This window comes from Trichomonas vaginalis, chromosome V, assembly GCF_026262505.1.
Source record: "Trichomonas vaginalis G3 chromosome V, whole genome shotgun sequence".
Lineage (NCBI taxonomy): Eukaryota > Parabasalia > Trichomonadida > Trichomonadidae > Trichomonas > Trichomonas vaginalis.
In genome coordinates, this window is record NC_067207.1 from 16205029 (window position 1) to 16224730 (window position 19702).

A 19702-nucleotide genomic window follows, 5' to 3' on the forward strand; every position below is an offset into this window, starting at 1 on the left:
TGTCTATGTCGAAGGAGAATAATGTGTGAAGTATTCTGTACTGCTGAGCACTTAGGAATGGACATCTTTTATAGCGATACGGACAGTATGCATCTCTACACTGAAGATATCCCTCGTTTAGCTGAAGAGTTTGAGAAGCGTTATGGAAGATTCTCATTGGTAAAACCTTGGTCAATTTCATAGCGACTTTGCAGAAATCACAAAAGATAAACAAAGTTTAGCATACAAGTCAATATTTTGTGGAAAGAAGACTTACATAGACTTACTCACGAATGATTTAAATGAAGTTGCATTTCACTGCAGAATGAAAGGCGTGAAGCAAGATGTTATTGCTTTAACCGCTAATGAAATGTTTCCTGACTCTGTTCAGTGTTTCTATGATGAAGATAAAGGTTTAATGGTTCCGCAAGGAAAATTTGACAAAGACTCTGAGTTCAGTTTAATGAAACTTTACAAAGCACTTCATGATGGTCAAGAGATTGCATTCGACTTATGTAAGTCTTCTAGTCCTTGCTTTGCTGAAAAGTTTAACTTCTCAATAACGACTAAAACAAGCTTTATTCGTAAGTTGAAGTTCTGAGGTCATTTATTTTTGTCAGCAATGAGGTCATTCGTGATAAAAATAAGCCCATGTGGTCATTTACAATACTGCGATGGTAGAGTTTAAGAGTTGTGCTTCAATGTAGAGACAGTCCTTATGGTCTGGAGGTAGCAAAACAGGTGCTTTATGGTCATGAGTGGAGAACATGTCTATCCAAAACTCACGATTGAAGCCAGTTAATTTATAGTATTTAGGGTTAGGAAGTGGTGAATTTCTTGTATGACCAATGAACTCATTTTCAACTCCCTTACTTAAGTTTGAATATAATATAGCTTGCTTTCTATCCCAAATACCGAGTGTGGTAGAATTTACGAAAAAGTGACACTTAACCTTAAATTTCCAAACACTATTTTTTGATTGTATTTTGTTATTTATATATTTATATATGTATATATTTATATATGTATATATTTATATATGTATATATTTATATATGTATATATTTATATATGTATATATTTATATATGTATATATTTATATATGTATATATTTATATATGTATATATTTATATATGTATATATTTATATATGTATATATTTATATATGTATATATTTATATATGTATATATTTATATATGTATATATTTATATATGTATATATTTATATATGTATATATTTATATATGTATATATTTATATATGTATATATTTATATATGTATATATTTATATATGTATATATTTATATATGTATATATTTATATATGTATATATTTATATATGTATATATTTATATATGTATATATTTATATATGTATATATTTATATATGTATATATTTATATATGTATATATTTATATATTTATATATGTATATATGTATATATGTATATATGTATATATTTATATATGTATATATTTATATATGTATATATTTATTAGAAACTGCTTCATGCTGTGTTGAGTATTGTTGAATTGGAAACTGCTTCATGCTGCATTGAGTATTGTTGAATAATTTGAAGTAGTGGTTTTTGAAATCAGCACCCCTATGAGAGCGCTGGCGACCGAAACACCACTAGTAAGATTGTGTATTAGAAACTGCTTCATGCTGTGTTGAGTAAGCTTCGATGTCTTTGTAGGATAGCTTTCTGAGAGCGAAACAAGATAGTGTTGAAAAAAATTTTGAAAATCTGAGAGACTGTGCAAGAGCCAACGACCAAAACACTACCAGTAAGATACAGCAGTAGTAGCTGCTTCATGCTGCATTGAGTATTGTTGAATAATTTGAAGTAGTGGTTTTTGAAATCAGCACCCCTATGAGAGCGCTGGCGACCGAAACACCACTAGTAAGATTGTGTATTAGAAACTGCTTCATGCTGTGTTGAGTAAGCTTCGATATCTTTATCAGACCACCTTTAAATTAACCACTCACATTCTCACTGTGGTCCATCTAAAATTTGTAAGCTTTATGACATAAAATTATATTATATGCAGGATCCCACCTATTACTTAATCTTTTTGGAATAAATGTTTTATAATATTTATCGATTGATTGTAATTTTTTGTATAAAAAAAGTTTTTTATTTATATTAAAAATATATTCGGTTAATGATATTATCTTATAATTTGTAAATAAATCTAGTAATAAAATAACTTTAATAGTTGGTGTCACTTTTTCGAAAATTCTGGTTTTTTCCTTGTATGACCAATGAACTCATTTTCAACTCCCTTACTTAAGTTTGAATATAATATAGCTTGCTTTCTATCCCAAATACCTGGAAATCTAATTTCGGAAAATTCATTTTTCCTCGGAAGCATTGCATTATAATTGAAAACATTTTTGAAATCATCACTTGGTTCAGAGATTTGAAATCTTATACGTAATGGATTTTCTTTCTTTTTAGCTACTTCATTGAATGGTGAATATATAACAAACTGACAGTCATGAGTTCCATCTTCATTTTCATTAAATTCATAATGAAAGTCTATAAGTTGTGGCTGACTACCTTCTTCTTTCAGTTGTGCAAGAAACTCACGTAAAGGCTGTAAAGTTTGTACTTCAATGTTGAACTTTTTCTCGAACATCTCATTAAATGAAATCATACATTGTAGCAATGTTGTATCGTCTTTAAAGTATTTGTATATGTGAATGTTTTGGGCGCTTAAAGACTGTTCGTCATTTTCTATCTCGACTTGAAGTATAAAGTCAACCTTTCTGAAAGCATGTGTTATATACATATTTGTTATGCCAATGTACTTCTCTTCATTTATGTTCACAATCCAGTCTGTTGGAAACTTAAACGTTACTCTGTTCCCCTTTATTTTGACGTCAGGGTTTTCACTACTGAACGCAACAGATAAAGGTATTTGTCTATACATTTAATTCGGATAAAAATAAACCATTTACTCTTTCTTTGCTTCAGCTTCTTTAGCTTTTGCTTTTGCTTCTTCTCTAGCTTTTTTCGCCAGTAGTCTTGGGTTCTTTTGTCTTCCAGCAGCTAATGCAGCTAGTTGTTTTTCACTAAGTTTTCTCTTTGGTCTCTCTGGATTTTGTTCTTGTTTTTGTTCCTTCAGTTCGGATAAAATTTGCTCACGAATTTCTTTCTTCAATGCTTCAACATCTATGACCCCTTGGGTCTTGTCCGTAGGGCTTGTCTGAGTCATTTGACTGCAGATAAAAAACAAAATTAAAACTTTAACCAATGGAAAATGAGCTTGTCAAAATCAGAACGAGAGTTTATTATATTAAATGACGCCAGAGGAGTACAACATCCTTTCTATTACGTAAGTCAGAGTAAAGATGGTAAAATATACGTAAGAAAAAGAAAGGTTCCATTAGCGAATGCAGAAAGCGACAACATTAAGGTGTATGGCAAGGGTGAAGTCCACGAAGCCCATATAAAACCTTCTGTTCAAACTGAGCCACCAATAGAACCAGAAGAAAAGAAGCCAGATGTACTTTCAATAACGAACCAAGAGCTTATTGCAAAGTTCGTGAATTTCATTGAAAAACAAACCGAGTCAAAGAATCCTGACCCGCCAGTGAAAGAAGTTGAGACAAAAGAGAATGTACAGTTCATTGAAAATGTCAAGAAACAACTTCCACCACGAATGCCAAGAAGAAGAGTGAGAATAATGAAGTAAATAGATATTTTATCTGAAGTAAATACATGCAGAACGAACAGCTAAACGAATTTACTCCAGCAGAGCATATTCATCAGATTCGCTCATATTTCGATATCATAGACAATGCAGTTCAAATTGGTGACACTAATAGAAAATATTCTGACGCAAAGATTCCATCACAACCTGGAACTGCTAAAGATAACACATGGGTAACATTCAATCTCTCACCTCCTGGTGAAAATATGTTGGACCTTTACAATACATTCATTACGTATAAAATGGAAGGTCAATTTATTGTAGATAAAGAAATTGGTTCAGGTTCCAATAAAACAAACCCACCAGGATTTTGGATTGGTTTCGATGACGCTTTCTATGCAGTTGCTGGATATCAAATCCTTGCAAATGGTCGTATCGTATATTCTCAAGACAACGCAAGAGAAGAAGCATATATAACTTCAAACTCACAAACTACCGAACAAATAAAGAAAGTAGATGTTTTCTCAAAGACTCGACATGAAGATGTATGGAGTCATTCGGGAACATGCAGAACAGGACAAATTGTTAGTGGTCCAATTACAGCAGGAAAATCATTTGATTTTAAGCTTCGTTTAAGAATTCCTGTTAGAAGATTCCTTCCATTAGAAGCTATTCGATTTATTCCAGCTTTTGGAGGAAACGTTCAGCTTAAAGTAAAGTTCAGTAGCGACGCCTTACAATGCACATCTATATCTGTAAATGATATCATTGCTTTCAATCCAACTCTTAAAGTTGCATTTGCTTCAGATTCAAATCCACCGACAAATAAATTTGTTCCATGGAATGAACCATTCACTATGATAACGAAGGCAGTAGAAGCTAGTGGAACAGTTACTATTACAACTGTAACCCAGCAACTATTTCGAACAAAGATGGATTTTAATGAATGTTTCATTCATCCAAAGTCATTCTCTTTAGACCCTAACATTTATACAGAACTTGTAGAACATTATACAAACGAGGCTTTATGTTTTCCTGTTAAAGTTATGGATTGGATTCCTATGGACGGTTCATTCTCAAAGAATACAGATAGTTCAAGTGCAACATTTACAGCAGCTTATACGCCTATTAATGTTAAAAGTATTTGGGCACTATTTAGAAAGAAAGACAACTATTATGTTAATTTTGAGAACCCTAAGTTTAAATATCTTCAGCTTTCCATGGGAGCTTATGGAAATATGCCTGCAGAACCTGAAAAATCATATGGACCTGTATTTTATGAAATGGTTGCGAACGCCTGCAATACAAACAATGATATGATAGGATTTAATGAAGATGTTATGAGGTCATTGGTGGATGATGGTAGTGTGGAACATAAATGGGATAGCTATGACAACACACATTTCTTATGTGGTTTTCCAACAGAAGTGGACTTTTGCTTCCAGCAAGGTCAAACATCTACTGCTCCAATAACATACAAATTGTCTGTTAAAGGACCTATTGAACTAGCAACTGAAAATGTACCAAAGCCACTTATTGGATTTATGAGGGATTGTTGCTTTGCCATTCAGGTGCGTGCTAATGGAATCCCCATAATAAGATTAGATGACTATAACTTAGCTACGGACGACAGTGAGGAATAAAGGGATGAACGTTTATTTTTAAAGCTTATAAATGAGTTCTTCATCAAGCTCTCGTGAACCTTCACCATCTATGAAACAAACTTTACCAAACGATTATGGAGCACCTATTGAATATTTCTTACGAGCTGCACAATGGCAAAGAGCAGTCTCACCAAGGTTAGGTGTTCCACCAGCTCCTGTCAAAAATAGCATTTGGTCAAGTCCTTATATAAGATATGGTCTCCCACTAGGTTTGCTAGCTACAGCAGGAGCAGTTATGATGTTGAAAAGAAATAAAGCAAATGTTGTAAATAATACTGAAGTAGTTGAAGTTAAACAAACTCCAACACCTTCACAAGCAAAACCTTCAATGACTCCTGAACCTATGGAAGTACAAACTCCTGTTCAAAAGTCAACTCCTAAACCGACTCCAACATTTAAACCAGAACCTACTCCTCAAATAAATCGTAAAACTCCTGCGTTTCCATACTGAAAAAATAACGTTATTTTTATTTAATATTAAAATTTTTATTTGATTGAACTGACAAATAAAGTCACTGAAGCAATGAAACAAAAGTTTTTGGTAGAATACATTAAATCAGGAACTATTCCAGAAGGTTTTTACATTCATACTATGAAGGATGGTAGAGTTCAGTTTAGAAAGATAAAGCAACCATTAGATTAGAGATGCGAGTTTCCGAATTTTTTTAGCCCTGGGATGTCATAACCGCTGCGGTTTTGTAAAATTTGGGATAAATTTTGACAATCCATTTTTTGTGGGATGTACGTTTATATCAATTTGCTCGGCGTTTGCCGAGCTATTGTACAATCCTACTCGAATTCATTACGCAGCCCTGGTCACTCAAAGGCCAGGGCATACAATTACAAAATAGTAGAGTGAGACTCTTCTAATTTCTTCCAATCACAAGGAAGATCTTAGAAGAGCCTCACTCTACTCGAACACATTACGCAGCCCTGGTCACTCAAAGGCCAGGCATACAATTACAAAATAGTAGAGTGAGACTCTTCTAATTTCTTCCAATCACAAGGAAGATCTTAGAAGAGCCTCACTCTACTCGAACACATTACGCAGCCCTGGTCACTCAAAGGCCAGGGCATACAATTACAAAATAGTAGAGTGAGACTCTTCTAATTTCTTCCAATCACAAGGAAGATCTTAGAAGAGCCTCACTCTACTCGAACACATTACGCAGCCCTGGTCACTCAAAGGCCAGGGCATACAATTACAAAATAGTAGAGTGAGACTCTTCTAATTTCTTCCAATCACAAGGAAGATCTTAGAAGAGCCTCACTCTACTCGAACACATTACGCAGCTCCTGCTCAACAATGAGCAGGTCTTACCACTTTGAGAGGCTTTCGTTCGAGTTCTGATGCAGATCCCAACGCGAGCGAGAGTCTCTCAAGCAAGCTTCTAATTCGTAGCTAGAGTTTCACTCTTATGAACTGGCAGCCAATTTGAGAGACTTTCGCTCGAGATCTAATGAAAAATCAGAACTCGGCCAAAAATTGCCCAAACAGGCTTGTAATTCGTAGCTATAGTATTGATCGTATGGATGTGTTGCCAATATGAGAGACTTTCGCTCGATGTCTGATATTGCATCAGACATCGAGCGAAAGTCACTCAAAACAGCTTAGACATGTCTATTTTGACGGCATTAAATGATTTCATAGGAAATGTCTCAGTTGTTAATTAAGTTCACGTGAGCTTTTATGAATGAAAATAAGTAAAAAAAAGAATTTTCTCAAAAAAATTGTGTACGCATTGAAATTTTTATCTATAAATTTAGATATGTCATCAATAATATAATATAATTTTAAATTCGTGGAGTACACTTGGATAATTGAATATGGGCTACCCCATCCCAACCTCTCAAACTTCCTCTGAATTTGGACAAGGTATCCCAATCCCAAAGACCTATCCGAATAAAATGAAATAAGTATATTATATATATTATTTATTTGCTAATAATGAGCATAAATCGCTAAAATTATGAAGAAATTAAAAATTAAAAATTAAAATTAGAAAAAAATGTTGATTTAATGAGAGAATATTGTATAAAAATAGAATTATTAGCTAAAATACGTATTAATTTTATGATATTTCAATCACATTAACGAAAATCGCCCATTTTTAATTCAAATGGGCGGGAAAAAAAATAAAATTCCAAAAAAAAATTGAATTGGGGAAACGATAGGGGACGGGATATGAGAAACCCCATATGTTTGGGAATTTTTCGCATCACTACATTAGATAGAGAAGGAATTTTGAGAAAGATTAAACTTCATGAGGACAACATTGCTAAACTTAGGAAGAAGTTAGAAGAGTTGGAGAAAGGAAGAGAGTTATAAAGCAATGAATTCAACAGGGTGAAAAAACAGGTGAAAAAAGAGGTGAGATCTCACCACTTCACCTAAATTTATTTTTGTGCTATGTTTTCATACATGTGAGGGTGGTGATATCATTAATTTTTAAGTTTATTTTGTATTTTTACTGAAAATTTTTATTTGGATGTAAATGACAGAACAAAAGCAACTCATTCGAATTCCACAGTATAACAAACATACATTTAAACATTTATTATTCCTTCCTGAGCATAACATGTTCTTTCAAATACATCCGAGACCAGTTGACTTTTCATTGACTGTGTATAAAGATAGAAATAGTTATATCATTAAACCATACGATGACGAAGGTAAGTTATGTAAATTGTACGTTAAGAAGTTAGAGAAAGTTTATGGCTTCAAGTATGACTACAATAGGGTTAACACTGATGATGAAGATATTGAGGAAAATTTATGAGAACATTAGTGAAGTCGTTAGTGAGAACGATAGTGAGAACGATAGTGAGAACGTTTATTTTTTACATTAGTGAGTTCGTTAGTGAAGTGGTTGGCGGCTTTGTAAAGTGTCAAATTCACAAGTATTGGGTAAGGTGGAACGCAGTGCCACAGTACCCAATACTTGTATACTAACTGGAGAAAGGGTAAAGTTAGTTTGAGCGTTTATGAAGGAATGAAGAATGGAAAGTTTATACAAGCATACGATACAAACGGTAAACGTGTTTCATTAGCTTTGTCAAAACTTACTAACATTTATTTTGACAGTGACTTTGACTCTGACGATTGGAGCGACAGCAGCGATACTGAAGAATATGAACTATTGTGTGAAGCACAGCAATGGGAAGAGTTGCAATACTTTTGTAAGTGAGAACGTTTATTTTTTACAGTAGTGAAGTCGTTTGTGAAAACGTTAGTGAGGTGAAGTGGTTGGCGGCTTTATAAATATTTAAGGTTAAGTTGGTGTTTGTGTTTGTGTTGTAAAATATGCGTTAACGGTTTTGTAAAGTGTCAAATTCACATATAATGGGTAAGGAGGCTCGCAGTGCCTCCGTACACATGATATGTATACTAACTTCTTTATCTACCCCTATGTGAGCTGCATATTCTTTCTCGCTAAATTCTTTTGATTCTTCAGAGCTAAAAATCAAGTTTAATAAAAATAATGTTTATTCATAATTTTGAAAACCAAATTCAAATTTGAATGAGAATTTTTGAAAAAAATATAGAATATTTCAATAGTTTGGAATCTCTTCAACTTCCCACTGCTTATTAACACATTTTTTCCAGAGCGGTTTATCATCCTTGGTCCATTTCTTAAATTTGTTGTAAACCTCTCTTGGAGTGTATGGTCGAACTCCAATTTTTGGATGAGCGCCATGTGGCATGTCATTGTATTTTTGCCTGAATTCTTCCAATTCCTGATTGATGCTCTCAAATTCTGAAGACTTTGGAGCATTTTTGTCCAGTGATGGCCAGAGGCGTTCAATTTTGCCATTTTGACGTGGCATGTATGGAGCTGATTTTCTGATTTGAATGTCATAAGTACTCAAAAATTTTGTGAACTCTCCCTCATTTTCTTTACCGTTATCTGACCAGAAACAGAAAGGTGCTCCATATTTTTGAACTGTTGCAATTGCCACTTTTGAAGTTTCTGTTGAACTTTTGTTACGAAGCAATTTCAATGCTAACAAATAACGACTTTTGTCATCAATTATTCCATAAACCGGTAAAGTTTCTGGTTCTTTCAAAAAATGAATATCCACATGCCAGATTGTATTTGGAAGAATTGCTTCATAATCCACATAATATGCTTTTGGATTACTTTTATCTTTTTCTTTGTAAATTCCAGAAATTTTGCTGCCTTAATAACTGCATTGTAACTGATTTGAAATTGTTTTGGATTCATATTGAGAGTCCAATACAATTTTTAACCCCACATTTGTAATTTTCATAAGAATTCTGAACCTTCAAAATTAATTCTGGAGTTAATTCCTCTTGTGGAGGACCACTTTTAATTTTTGGTGTACCACCAATTTCTTTGAATGCTTTTTTGAGAGTATTTCTTGAAATTTGTTTGAAAATTGTAACATTTTGATAAGAATATGGAACTTTTTTCAAAACTGTTGCGTATGTTAACTCACCATAAGGATGTCAATTCGGAAAATTGTTTTCATTTTAGGAGAATATAATTTTCCTTTTCGAAAATTTAAAAAGTGAGACGCGCAGGATTCGAACTTTTTTAAAAGTTTATTTAAATATATTCTAGTGTGGTTTCTAAGGATAATATCATATTTAAAATAGGAATATACTAGTTTAGGTGGTATAATTTTTTTCGATAAATTTGAGAGCATGTACGTTTAGGGCATCAAAAGTGTCAATTCGCTCAGCGAAAGCTGAGCTAGCTTCGTTCTCGAAAGAATAGGGAAGGAGTGAAAGAGAGTGATACAGATGTTGACACATTCATATCATTTCAACAAATTTTGATCAAATTGAAATGCAATGAAATTCAATTCACTTCATATCCTTCAGTCAGTACATTGACATCCTTCTACATCACAATGATAGCTCGTGCATCAATAGTTCTACAACTAACTCAGAAAAAACAAGATTTTTCCTTCCAGCTTACAGCTTTTAAAAAGTTTCGATGATAAAAATCACTCTACTCTTGTTTATCGATATGTTGTGATAGTAGGTAAACGTATTCTTATCGATATTAATAAAAATATTTTTACGAAAATCTGAACCAATTACAGAGTTATTCATAAAGTTTATGATAACTGTAATTACTTCATCTTTGTTTTATATTTGAATAAACAATTTAATTTAATTTGCATAATTTTTTTAGTTGAAAGACAGGAAACTTAGTTGAGTTTGTATTATTTTTATCGTTCAATTCATTGTATATGTGAGTGATCCAGATATTTAAGATATTTAGAAAAAAATTATTAATTTGATTAACAAATTTTAATCAAAATAGCAAAAATCTATTTGATAGCTGTAAGCAAATAATAATTTCTATTTCAACCAAAATCACTTATTTTCATCTAAACGTATAAAATTGTCAATTTTATGAGAATAAATTTAAAATCTCATGAAATATAAAGGAGAGTAATATTTTTCAATTTTCTTTTTTTCTTTCTCTCAAATATTTTCTATTGGGAATTTTCTTGTTATCAAAAAATAATTTTAATATTTGTTTATTTCATTACATACAATAAAATTTTAAAAACTCTATTTCTTCACAAGAAAATTTTTTTCCTTCATATGAAGAAACATTTTGTTCTCCATTTGATGCTGAGTATAAATCTCGATTTTTGAATTTTCTTCTTTCCAAATTTCTTTTTTCCAAATTAGAAGTTTAATTCAAATTTTCAATAGTTTATATATTTTCTCAAACCATCTTAGATTTTCTCACTTTTTAGGGATTTTCTCTCAAAATATACAAAAATAGTAATACCAATACATGTGTCTAATATACTTTAAAACCATCGTGATAAAATTCAAAAACGAAGAGTTCTTCTCTCCAAATTTTTTCAAAATCAAAAAAATGAGATAAATACGTTTGGAAAATTCATTTTTAGCATTTTAGGAATTTTCTCACTTTTCTTCCAAATTGACATCCTTACTCGCCACTTTCAAGTTTTTCATACATATATCTTACCCATTCATTTGGAATACGAGGTCTCGAGTTTTCGTTCATTTTTTTACTTTACAAAACTGTTTATTTTTCAGAATTTTTAAATTTGAAAAAATCCATTCTATATCTGATAAATAATATATTATTTTTCAATCAAAATATTTTGATTATCATCTCAAAAGTGTTCTCAAAACCTAGTTTTTCTTATTTTGGATAATCTTAATATTTATATTATTATAAACTAATTGAACACCATATGTTTTTGTATACTTTTACAAAAAAAATTGATAGATTTGTGATACTTTCCCCGACGATAGAATTGAATAGCTTACATTTTGACAGAACTTAATATGGAACATTTGATATAATTGATACATTCGAAATTTTTATTCTGAAAAAAATAATAAACAATTTTTGGCTTTTGTGATCTGATAATCTGTAAGAATAAATACCGACAAATTTTATTAATATTTATCGTAAAAGTATTCGGCTCTTGATGTAAATAAGGAATATTTTTTTTCAAAAGTTGCTTTTGAAGACTCTTTTATCAAGTAGCTGCATTTATTCATTGATAAGAAAGTATGCTGTACCAAAAATCGATAATTCACCACATTAACGGCCAATTTTGTTTTGCATTTCGACAAAAAAGCTCCTTTTATATAACATTACTGGGCGAAAATTAGAGTATCTACGATGACAAAACAAAATACATCAACTTGATTTTTTGCCGAGAAAAATGTTTTTGGAGGTACCAAAATAGGTCTCGAAAAGCATTGGTTTTATTTAAGATTATTTTTTCTGAGGGGGAGCTATCGTCTATAGGGCACCCTTAAAAAGTCAGAATTTTTATTTGCTTCTGGGATATATGATGGCTATATCAGATGCCCATTCTTTTTGATACTCAACATTAAACATAAAACTTAGCCGTTAAGGCTCTTCTGAAAATATTTTTTTCCGAAAAATTTTCGAAAAAATCAAAAAATTTAAAAATCCCCGAATCTGCAGGGATTTTAAAAAAAATTTTTAGTAAAACTTAAGGATATTGTATCAGATATATTGGTATGGGCAAATTCAATTTTAATCCAATATTCATCGAGATATTAAGTTAACGAAGCTTTCAAAATTGAGAGGGTAATCCTCCTCCTCTCAAATAAACGTACATGCGGGTGCACCCTTAAAAACGATTAAAAAAATTAAAAAAACGAACGATCAATTTCAATAACTCATCATTAAAATCTCTTAATGAATTTATCTTGAACTAAAACTTCAAAATGACAACAAAATATTCAAGTAAAAATAAATGATCAAAGAGATATAGATATAGCCAAATGATGTAAGCTTCGATAAACGAGTTTATGGAAAAATGCATAAATGAAAAAGGAAAATATTGAAAGAGAGAACGAGAAACTCTGTTCAGAAAATATGGTCTGAAAGGTGATTTACAAATTATTGCTAAAAAGTGACATCAACTTAACAAATAAGCATAATTTAAAAGAAAATGATTAGTGCTCGAAATCATCGTTTGAATGTTATGAAAAAGAAGTAAATCGAATCTAAAATATATATTAACTAATTATGATCTATCATATTATTTGATTTTTCTTATTTACAATTTTAAAGCGATAGTTTTTATACATTGAATAAATGTGAGACAAATTAACGTACACTTTCAAACAATTCAGACTTAACCATTTTTCTGCATTCAATTACAAAATACTATTTTTGACCTTAATATAGATTTATGACATGAATTTACCATGCTTAACTATAATAATATCAACAATAACATATAATACTTATTAAATCTTCTCCTATTCTTGTTGAATATTCCAATTATTTTTTCATTATTTGATTTTTTTCAAGAACAAACTGGCATTGCCCCAGCTTATATTGTATGATTCAAACATTAATCAATGTTTTCTAAAAATATTTGAAATTTAAATATTTACAACAATTAAATTTACAAATACATAACAATAATATCTAATAATAATATATGCACGCGATATTATGAGCATAGTAATATGGATATTTTAATATGAAGATCCAAAATTTTGGATTATGTTGGTTCACTAACTGCTTCATCAAATTCTTTCCGCCTATTTGTGATTGTATTTTCGCTCATAAATGGAGGTGTTCTGTTTAACAGTAAATTTATTGACATAATTGAATCATTTTCGGCCATTTTTTCTGAAGCTGATATAAAATACTTTTCATCTATTCGGAATTCACTTCTATTTACAGTCTTATGAATTAGTTAGTATGGTTATCTTGGTTATGGTGGCACTGCGTTCCACCTTACCCAAGATAACGGTTTGACACTTTACGAAACCGTTAACGTATATTTTACAACACAAACGACAACACTAACTTAACCTTAAATATTTACAAAACCACCACCCACTTCACCTCACTAACGAACTCACTAATGTAAAAAATAAACGTTCTCACTAACGAACTCACTAATGTAAAAAATAAACGTTCTCACTAACGAACTCACTAATGTAAAAAATAAACGTTCTCACTAACGAACTCACTAATGTAAAAAATAAACGTTCTCACTATCGTTCTCACTATCGTTCTCACTAACGACTTCACTAATGTTCTCATAAATTTTCCTCAATATCTTCATCATCAGTGTTAACCCTATTGTAGTCATAATTGAAGCCATAAACTTTCTCTAACTTCTTAACGTACAATTTACATAACTTACCTTCGTCATCGTATGGTTTAATGATATAACTATTTCTATCTTTATACACAGTCAATGAAAAGTCAACTGGTCTCGGATGTATTTGAAAGAACATGTTATGCTCAGGAAGGAAGAATAAATGTTTAAATGTATGTTTGTTATACTGTGGAATTCGAATGAGTTGCTTTTGTTCTGTCATTTACATCCAAATAAAAATTTTCAGTAAAAATACAAAATAAACTTAAAAATTAATGATATCACCACCCTCACATGTATGAAAACATAGCACAAAAATAAATTTAGGTGAAGTGGTGAGATCTCACCTCTTTTTTCACCTGTTTTTTCACCCTGTTGAATTCATTGCTTTATAACTCTCTTCCTTTCTCCAACTCTTCTAACTTCTTCCTAAGTTTAGCAATGTTGTCCTCATGAAGTTTAATCTTTCTCAAAATTCCTTCTCTATCTAATGGTTGCTTTATCTTTCTAAACTGAACTCTACCATCCTTCATAGTATGAATGTAAAAACCTTCTGGAATTGTTCCTGATTTAATGTATTCTACCAAAAACTTTTGTTTCATTGCTTCAGTGACTTTAGTCGTCATTTCAATCAAAGGTGAAGCTAGCACAGCGATAATGGATTTCATGACTTTTTAGTATTTCATGCAATCTTAACAGATAGCCTTACAAGTACTTCCAATGTCCCTAGCTGTCCCTCTTTTTTATATAACTCCATGACATTTATAATCTCGCGAAACTTAACAGGTAGCATAACAGATTAAAATCAGATGAGGTTTTGAACCAAAATTTCTAAGCAACGTTGTCAAGGATTTTGAGGAACTAGGGACAGAGTGTGGCAAAGTCCAAGATTTAATTTATCTTCATCTGTTTCATCAGCTATCTCATCTAATATGCCAATATTTTATTCATAACTCGTGGCAAACTCACTAACTTTCATTATGTTCATCTGCATGCTTCATCTGATAGAAAGTATGACTTTCATTAACTCTGTGAGATAATGAAAACTACTAGGGACAGAGACCATGGCAAAGTTTATGACTCCTCACTGTTCTCATGAACTATTTCATTATTGCATGTATGACCTCCTCACTGTTCTCATGAACTATTTCATTATTGCATGTATGACCTCCTCACTGTTCTCATGAACTATTTCATTATTGCATGTATGACCTCCTCACTGTTCTCATGAACTATTTCATATTGCTGTATGACCTCCTCACTGTTCTCATGAACTATTTCATTATTCATGTATGACCTCCTCACTGTCTTTCATAAGCGTTTCAAAGTCTCCTTTCCTCATTACTTCAATCTCATGCTGTTCACAGTAGTACTTAAACTCACTGTATATGTCTTTGTTGTATGTTATATTGCTTCCCATGTACTCCATGAATTTTTCAAGCACTTCCTCATAATTCACTGTTTCTTTCTTTCCACGACCTTCTAATATCATACTTGCTTCGTAAATATAACTTCTTGCAGAACCGTCTCGCTTTCTACTTCTCTTCACAAATTCTCTCATCTTGCCACCAAATACATTTGAACTACATGCAAAGAATTCATTCTCCTTCGCAAATTCTTTATATCTTCTGTAGCACTCTGTACAATTCCATCCGGATACAAACTTTTCATAGAACTCCTCGTAAAACATTTGGTAAGGTGTTTTGTTCATTTCGATGAGTTCTTGTTTAGCCCTGGTGAATGGTATCTTCCTTACATCAAATTCACTTAAATCTTTCTTCATGAAGTACGTCAGTAAGTTTGAATAAAACTCTTCATTAAAGCTTTCAATGAGATTTGAGAAATATTCGTAATTTCCTTTGTATCTGCTGCTTACGTCAATGACAACAAATCTTCTGTCGTCTTTGTCAATCTTTACTGAGTTGAAGTTGTTAGATATCATGATGATATTACAAACATTCTCTATCTTTCTTACTGGCTGACACTTCTGATTTAAGTCCAACTGAGTCTCTGTTACTATTGACTTTAGTGCGTCGTGGTTCATGACCTTAGACGTATCGCATGAGCTTAGTTCATTGCATACGATGAGCTTCATGTTCTCAATAGCAGCATTGAATCTACCAACCACATTCTCTATTGCCGTTATATTATTGTTGGCGTACTTGCTAATGAGCTCGCATAGAACATTACTAAGTACATTCTTACCAGTTCCTTGCTTTCCTATTAACAAAAGTACTGTTCCAGTCTTTCCACAAGGATTTTGAACGATGTAGGCGAACCAGTTCAAAACATACTCATAAAGCTCTTCATCCTCATTACATATGACATCGTGAACATGTTTCAAATATCCTTCAATAACGTTCTCATCTACTTCATTCAGTACCTCATACTCATATCCTCTGAAATAGCTGTAAATGTCATCTCTTTCGTCAAAGAATCTCATGCCTGACTTCATAAGATAGTTCTTGTTCTGACCCGCTTCATAAATCATCAGTGCGTTCACATCCTTCTCCTCAATACGTCCTACATAAACTCTTCATGAGCTTATTGAATTCCTTGCTATCTACTGACACAAGTGTTGTTGTGTCTCGTATTCCATCATAATCTTTCACTAGATATGTCATACGTGCTCCGTCAATAACAACACACATCTTCTTAAGTCATTTATAACACTAGCTATGTCAATACCGTCCTCACTCATGTACTTATTTCTTCCTCAAGTCCTTTAGTGTGAAAGTGTCTCTAAGTTCTATTTCAAGCAATTCATTTACACATCCTTTGCAATACTTCTCTATAAAATATTTCTGTCGTTCTTTACTAAGTTTCTTAACAGCTCTGAAGAACCATGTGTTTTGACTCAAACATCCTTCACAACTTCTCTCATTCATTCCTAGTTCTTTCATGTCATTATCTTCAACCTCTATGGTCTCATTGACTAAGGTCAAAGGGTTCTTAGTCATTGCTGGTCTTATCTGAAACAATGTTTGTGCAACAGGTTTAACTAGTTCAGCAACGTCCTTCCTTAATATGAATAGCTGTTTCCACTCATCTTTGCTAACAGTTCTTTCATAACCACTGACAGTAATGATTTCATTTGCTGACCTTAGACACTTATGTTCTATCATTTGTATTGCTTTTGTGTAAGGCTTTCGTGAGCATAGGTTGTATATGTCATTCCTGCAATGTTCATTCATGCCAATAGTACTAAATCCTTTCTTTGCTGTTGAGTGCATAATATCCATTAGTTCCTGTGTTCGTATTGCTGTCTCATAAAATACAACAAGACCTTTGTCATCTATGACGTACTTACCGAAAACATTGCTTATATTCTTTAACCATGAAATAACATCCTCATTCATGCTGTCAAACATGAAGTAAGGTCTTACATACTCTTCACTTATAAGATACTCCACAAAGTACTTGTTAAGCTCTATGTCCTCGTGAGCGATTTCATTAGGTTTGATATTAGTTCCTTTTGTCATTGCTGTCATGTACTTCACTCTCATAGTTCCTTTCAATAGCGTAAAAGTACTTCATTGTTTCATAACTGCTCTAAATTCTGTTCAAAATTCGTACAACATAACTTTTAACATTAGTGAAAGAACATGAGCGAAACAACAACATCTAACATTACAGAAGAAGTCAATGACAATGCCGATGAAAACATTACAGAAGGAGCTAGTGAAAATATTGACGAGTTCAGTGAGGAAGAAGATATTGAGGACGTCAATGAGAACGTTAGTGGGGAACAAACTCAATGGGAAACATTGAGAAATCATGAAGATTATGAGATTTGTACGACATATCCTTTTACTATTCGTCGAAAGAAAAACAAACATATTAAGAGTGAATGCTTAAATAATCATGGTTATATTGTGCTTAGTTTAAACAACAAAATGTACTTAAAGCATAGAATTATTGCAGAACAGTGGATTGAAAATCCAAACAATTTGAAAGAAATAGACCATATAAATCATGATAGAACGGACAACAGAATCTCAAACCTTCGTTGGTGTTCTAATCTGAAAACAATAGAAATAAAAGCAAGTATGGCGATATAGTTTATGAGTTCGTTGATGAAATATCTGACGAAGCTGTTGAAATAACAGCTTATGGTAAGCATTCGTTTGAGTTCTACTACTATGTTGAGAATGAGGACGCATTCTATTATTATACAGGTCTTAACTATCGAAAACTTCATATAAACTTTACAAAAACAGGTGCTGCTTATGTTTGTATGATAGATACAGAAAACAAGAGAGTAATCTTATTCATAAACAAATTCAAACGCTTGTACGGCTTCATGTAGGACAAACATTATTTTTCAACACTAACGCCAACACGTAGGACAAACATTCATGACTAACATTACTGTATAACATAAATGTTTTGTCATGATTTCTTCGTAATGAACGTAAATGACCCAAAAATAATGTTTAGGTGAAGAGGTGAGATCTCACCTCTTTTCTCACCTCTTTTCTCACCTCATGAATTTTCATGACTTCTTCATCGTAATGAGCGTATATGTTTTGTCATGATTTCTTCGTAAATGTTTTGTCATGATTTCTTCGTAATGAACGTAAATGACCCAAAAATAATGTTTAGGTGAAGAGGTGAGATCTCACCTCTTTTCTCACCTCATGAATTTTCATGACTTCTTCATCGTAATGAGCGTATATGTTTTGTCATGATTTCTTCGTAATGAACGTAAATGACCCAAAAATAATGTTTAGGTGAAGAGGTGAGATCTCACCTCTTTTCTCACCTCTTTTCTCACCTCATGAATTTTCATGACTTCTTCATCGTAATGAGCGTATATGTTTTGTCATGATTTCTTCGTAAATGTTTTGTCATGATTTCTTCGTAATGAACGTAAATGACCCAAAAATAATGTTTAGGTGAAGAGGTGAGATCTCACCTCTTTTCTCACCTCATGAATTTTCATGACTTCTTCATCGTAATGAGCGTATATGTTTTGTCATGATTTCTTCGTAATGAACGTAAATGACCCAAAAATAATGTTTAGGTGAAGAGGTGAGATCTCACCTCTTTTCTCACCTCTTTTCTCACCTCATGAATTTTCATAACTTCTTCATCGTAATGAGCGTATATGTTTTGTCATGATTTCTTCGTAAATGTTTTGTCATGATTTCTTCGTAATGAACGTAAATGACCCAAAAATAATGTTTAGGTGAAGAGGTGAGATCTCACCTCTTTTCTCACCTCATGAATTTTCATGACTTCTTCATCGTAATGAGCGTATATGTTTTGTCATGATTTCTTCGTAATGAACGTAAATGACCCAAAAATAATGTTTAGGTGAAGAGGTGAGATCTCACCTCTTTTCTCACCTCATGAATTTTCATGACTTCTTCATCGTAATGAGCGTATATGTTTTGTCATGATTTCTTCGTAATGAACGTAAATGACCCAAAAATAATGTTTAGGTGAAGAGGTGAGATCTCACCTCTTTTCTCACCTCTTTTCTCACCTCATGAATTTTCATGACTTCTTCATCGTAATGAGCGTATATGTTTTGTCATGATTTCTTCGTAAATGTTTTGTCATGATTTCTTCGTAATGAACGTAAATGACCCAAAAATAATGTTTAGGTGAAGAGGTGAGATCTCACCTCTTTTCTCACTCTTTTCTCACCTCATGAATTTTCATGACTTCTTCATCGTAATGAGCGTATATGTTTTGTCATGATTTCTTCGTAAATGTTTTGTCATGATTTCTTCGTAATGAACGTAAATGACCCAAAAATAAT

General features: G+C 32.3%; 10 protein-coding genes and 1 pseudogene across 11 annotated transcripts, besides 7 other annotated features; 7 read left to right on the forward strand and 4 right to left on the reverse strand.

Annotated features, from left to right (window-relative positions):
- Positions 1-5755: part of a mobile genetic element that runs on past the window's edge.
- TVAGG3_0346770 (organellar and viral DNA polymerase type B) lies at positions 350-580 on the forward strand (the record flags this gene model as incomplete). Its single annotated transcript, XM_051230944.1, has 1 exon — positions 350-580. One exon carries the CDS (start codon positions 350-352, stop codon positions 578-580), a length of 231 nt encoding a protein of 76 aa, XP_051100674.1.
- TVAGG3_0346780 (uncharacterized protein) lies at positions 2210-2626 on the reverse strand (the record flags this gene model as incomplete). Its single annotated transcript, XM_051230945.1, has 1 exon — positions 2210-2626. The coding sequence occupies one exon, from the start codon at positions 2624-2626 to the stop codon at positions 2210-2212; it is 417 nt and encodes a 138-aa protein (XP_051100675.1).
- Positions 2945-3205, reverse strand: TVAGG3_0346790 (uncharacterized protein; the record flags this gene model as incomplete). The annotated part of the gene is made up of 1 exon (XM_051230946.1): positions 2945-3205. One exon carries the CDS (start codon positions 3203-3205, stop codon positions 2945-2947), a length of 261 nt encoding a protein of 86 aa, XP_051100676.1.
- On the forward strand, positions 3251-3685 carry TVAGG3_0346800 (uncharacterized protein; the record flags this gene model as incomplete). Its single annotated transcript, XM_051230947.1, has 1 exon — positions 3251-3685. The coding sequence occupies one exon, from the start codon at positions 3251-3253 to the stop codon at positions 3683-3685; it is 435 nt and encodes a 144-aa protein (XP_051100677.1).
- TVAGG3_0346810 (uncharacterized protein) lies at positions 3946-4841 on the forward strand (the record flags this gene model as incomplete). The annotated part of the gene is made up of 1 exon (XM_051230948.1): positions 3946-4841. A coding segment is annotated over one exon (896 nt), but the record flags the coding sequence as incomplete, so codon positions are not given.
- Positions 4960-5286, forward strand: TVAGG3_0346820 (uncharacterized protein; the record flags this gene model as incomplete). The annotated part of the gene is made up of 1 exon (XM_051230949.1): positions 4960-5286. One exon carries the CDS (start codon positions 4960-4962, stop codon positions 5284-5286), a length of 327 nt encoding a protein of 108 aa, XP_051100679.1.
- Positions 5318-5758, forward strand: TVAGG3_0346830 (uncharacterized protein; the record flags this gene model as incomplete). The annotated part of the gene is made up of 1 exon (XM_001298604.1): positions 5318-5758. The coding sequence occupies one exon, from the start codon at positions 5318-5320 to the stop codon at positions 5756-5758; it is 441 nt and encodes a 146-aa protein (XP_001298605.1).
- A 3178-nt stretch (positions 5759-8936) lies between these two features.
- Positions 8937-9770: a mobile genetic element.
- A 1811-nt stretch (positions 9771-11581) lies between these two features.
- Positions 11582-11622: a mobile genetic element.
- Positions 11582-11622: a terminal%2Cinverted (terminal inverted repeat of ISTv3 transposon ID:TVAGG3_0346850).
- Positions 11623-12058: 436 nt separating this feature from the next.
- Positions 12059-12093: a mobile genetic element.
- Positions 12059-12093: a terminal%2Cinverted (terminal inverted repeat of Kolobok-1_TV transposon ID:TVAGG3_0013400).
- Positions 12094-14321: 2228 nt separating this feature from the next.
- On the reverse strand, positions 14322-14600 carry TVAGG3_0346870 (uncharacterized protein; the record flags this gene model as incomplete). Its single annotated transcript, XM_051230950.1, has 1 exon — positions 14322-14600. One exon carries the CDS (start codon positions 14598-14600, stop codon positions 14322-14324), a length of 279 nt encoding a protein of 92 aa, XP_051100680.1.
- Positions 14601-15397: 797 nt separating this feature from the next.
- Positions 15398-19702: part of a mobile genetic element that runs on past the window's edge.
- Positions 17043-17438, reverse strand: TVAGG3_0346890 (uncharacterized protein; the record flags this gene model as incomplete). Its single annotated transcript, XM_051230951.1, has 1 exon — positions 17043-17438. A coding segment is annotated over one exon (396 nt), but the record flags the coding sequence as incomplete, so codon positions are not given.
- TVAGG3_0346900 (uncharacterized protein) lies at positions 17538-17697 on the forward strand (the record flags this gene model as incomplete). The annotated part of the gene is made up of 1 exon (XM_051230952.1): positions 17538-17697. A coding segment is annotated over one exon (160 nt), but the record flags the coding sequence as incomplete, so codon positions are not given.
- On the forward strand, positions 17829-18241 carry TVAGG3_0346910 (annotated as a pseudogene). Its single transcript has one exon. A coding segment is annotated over exon 1 (413 nt).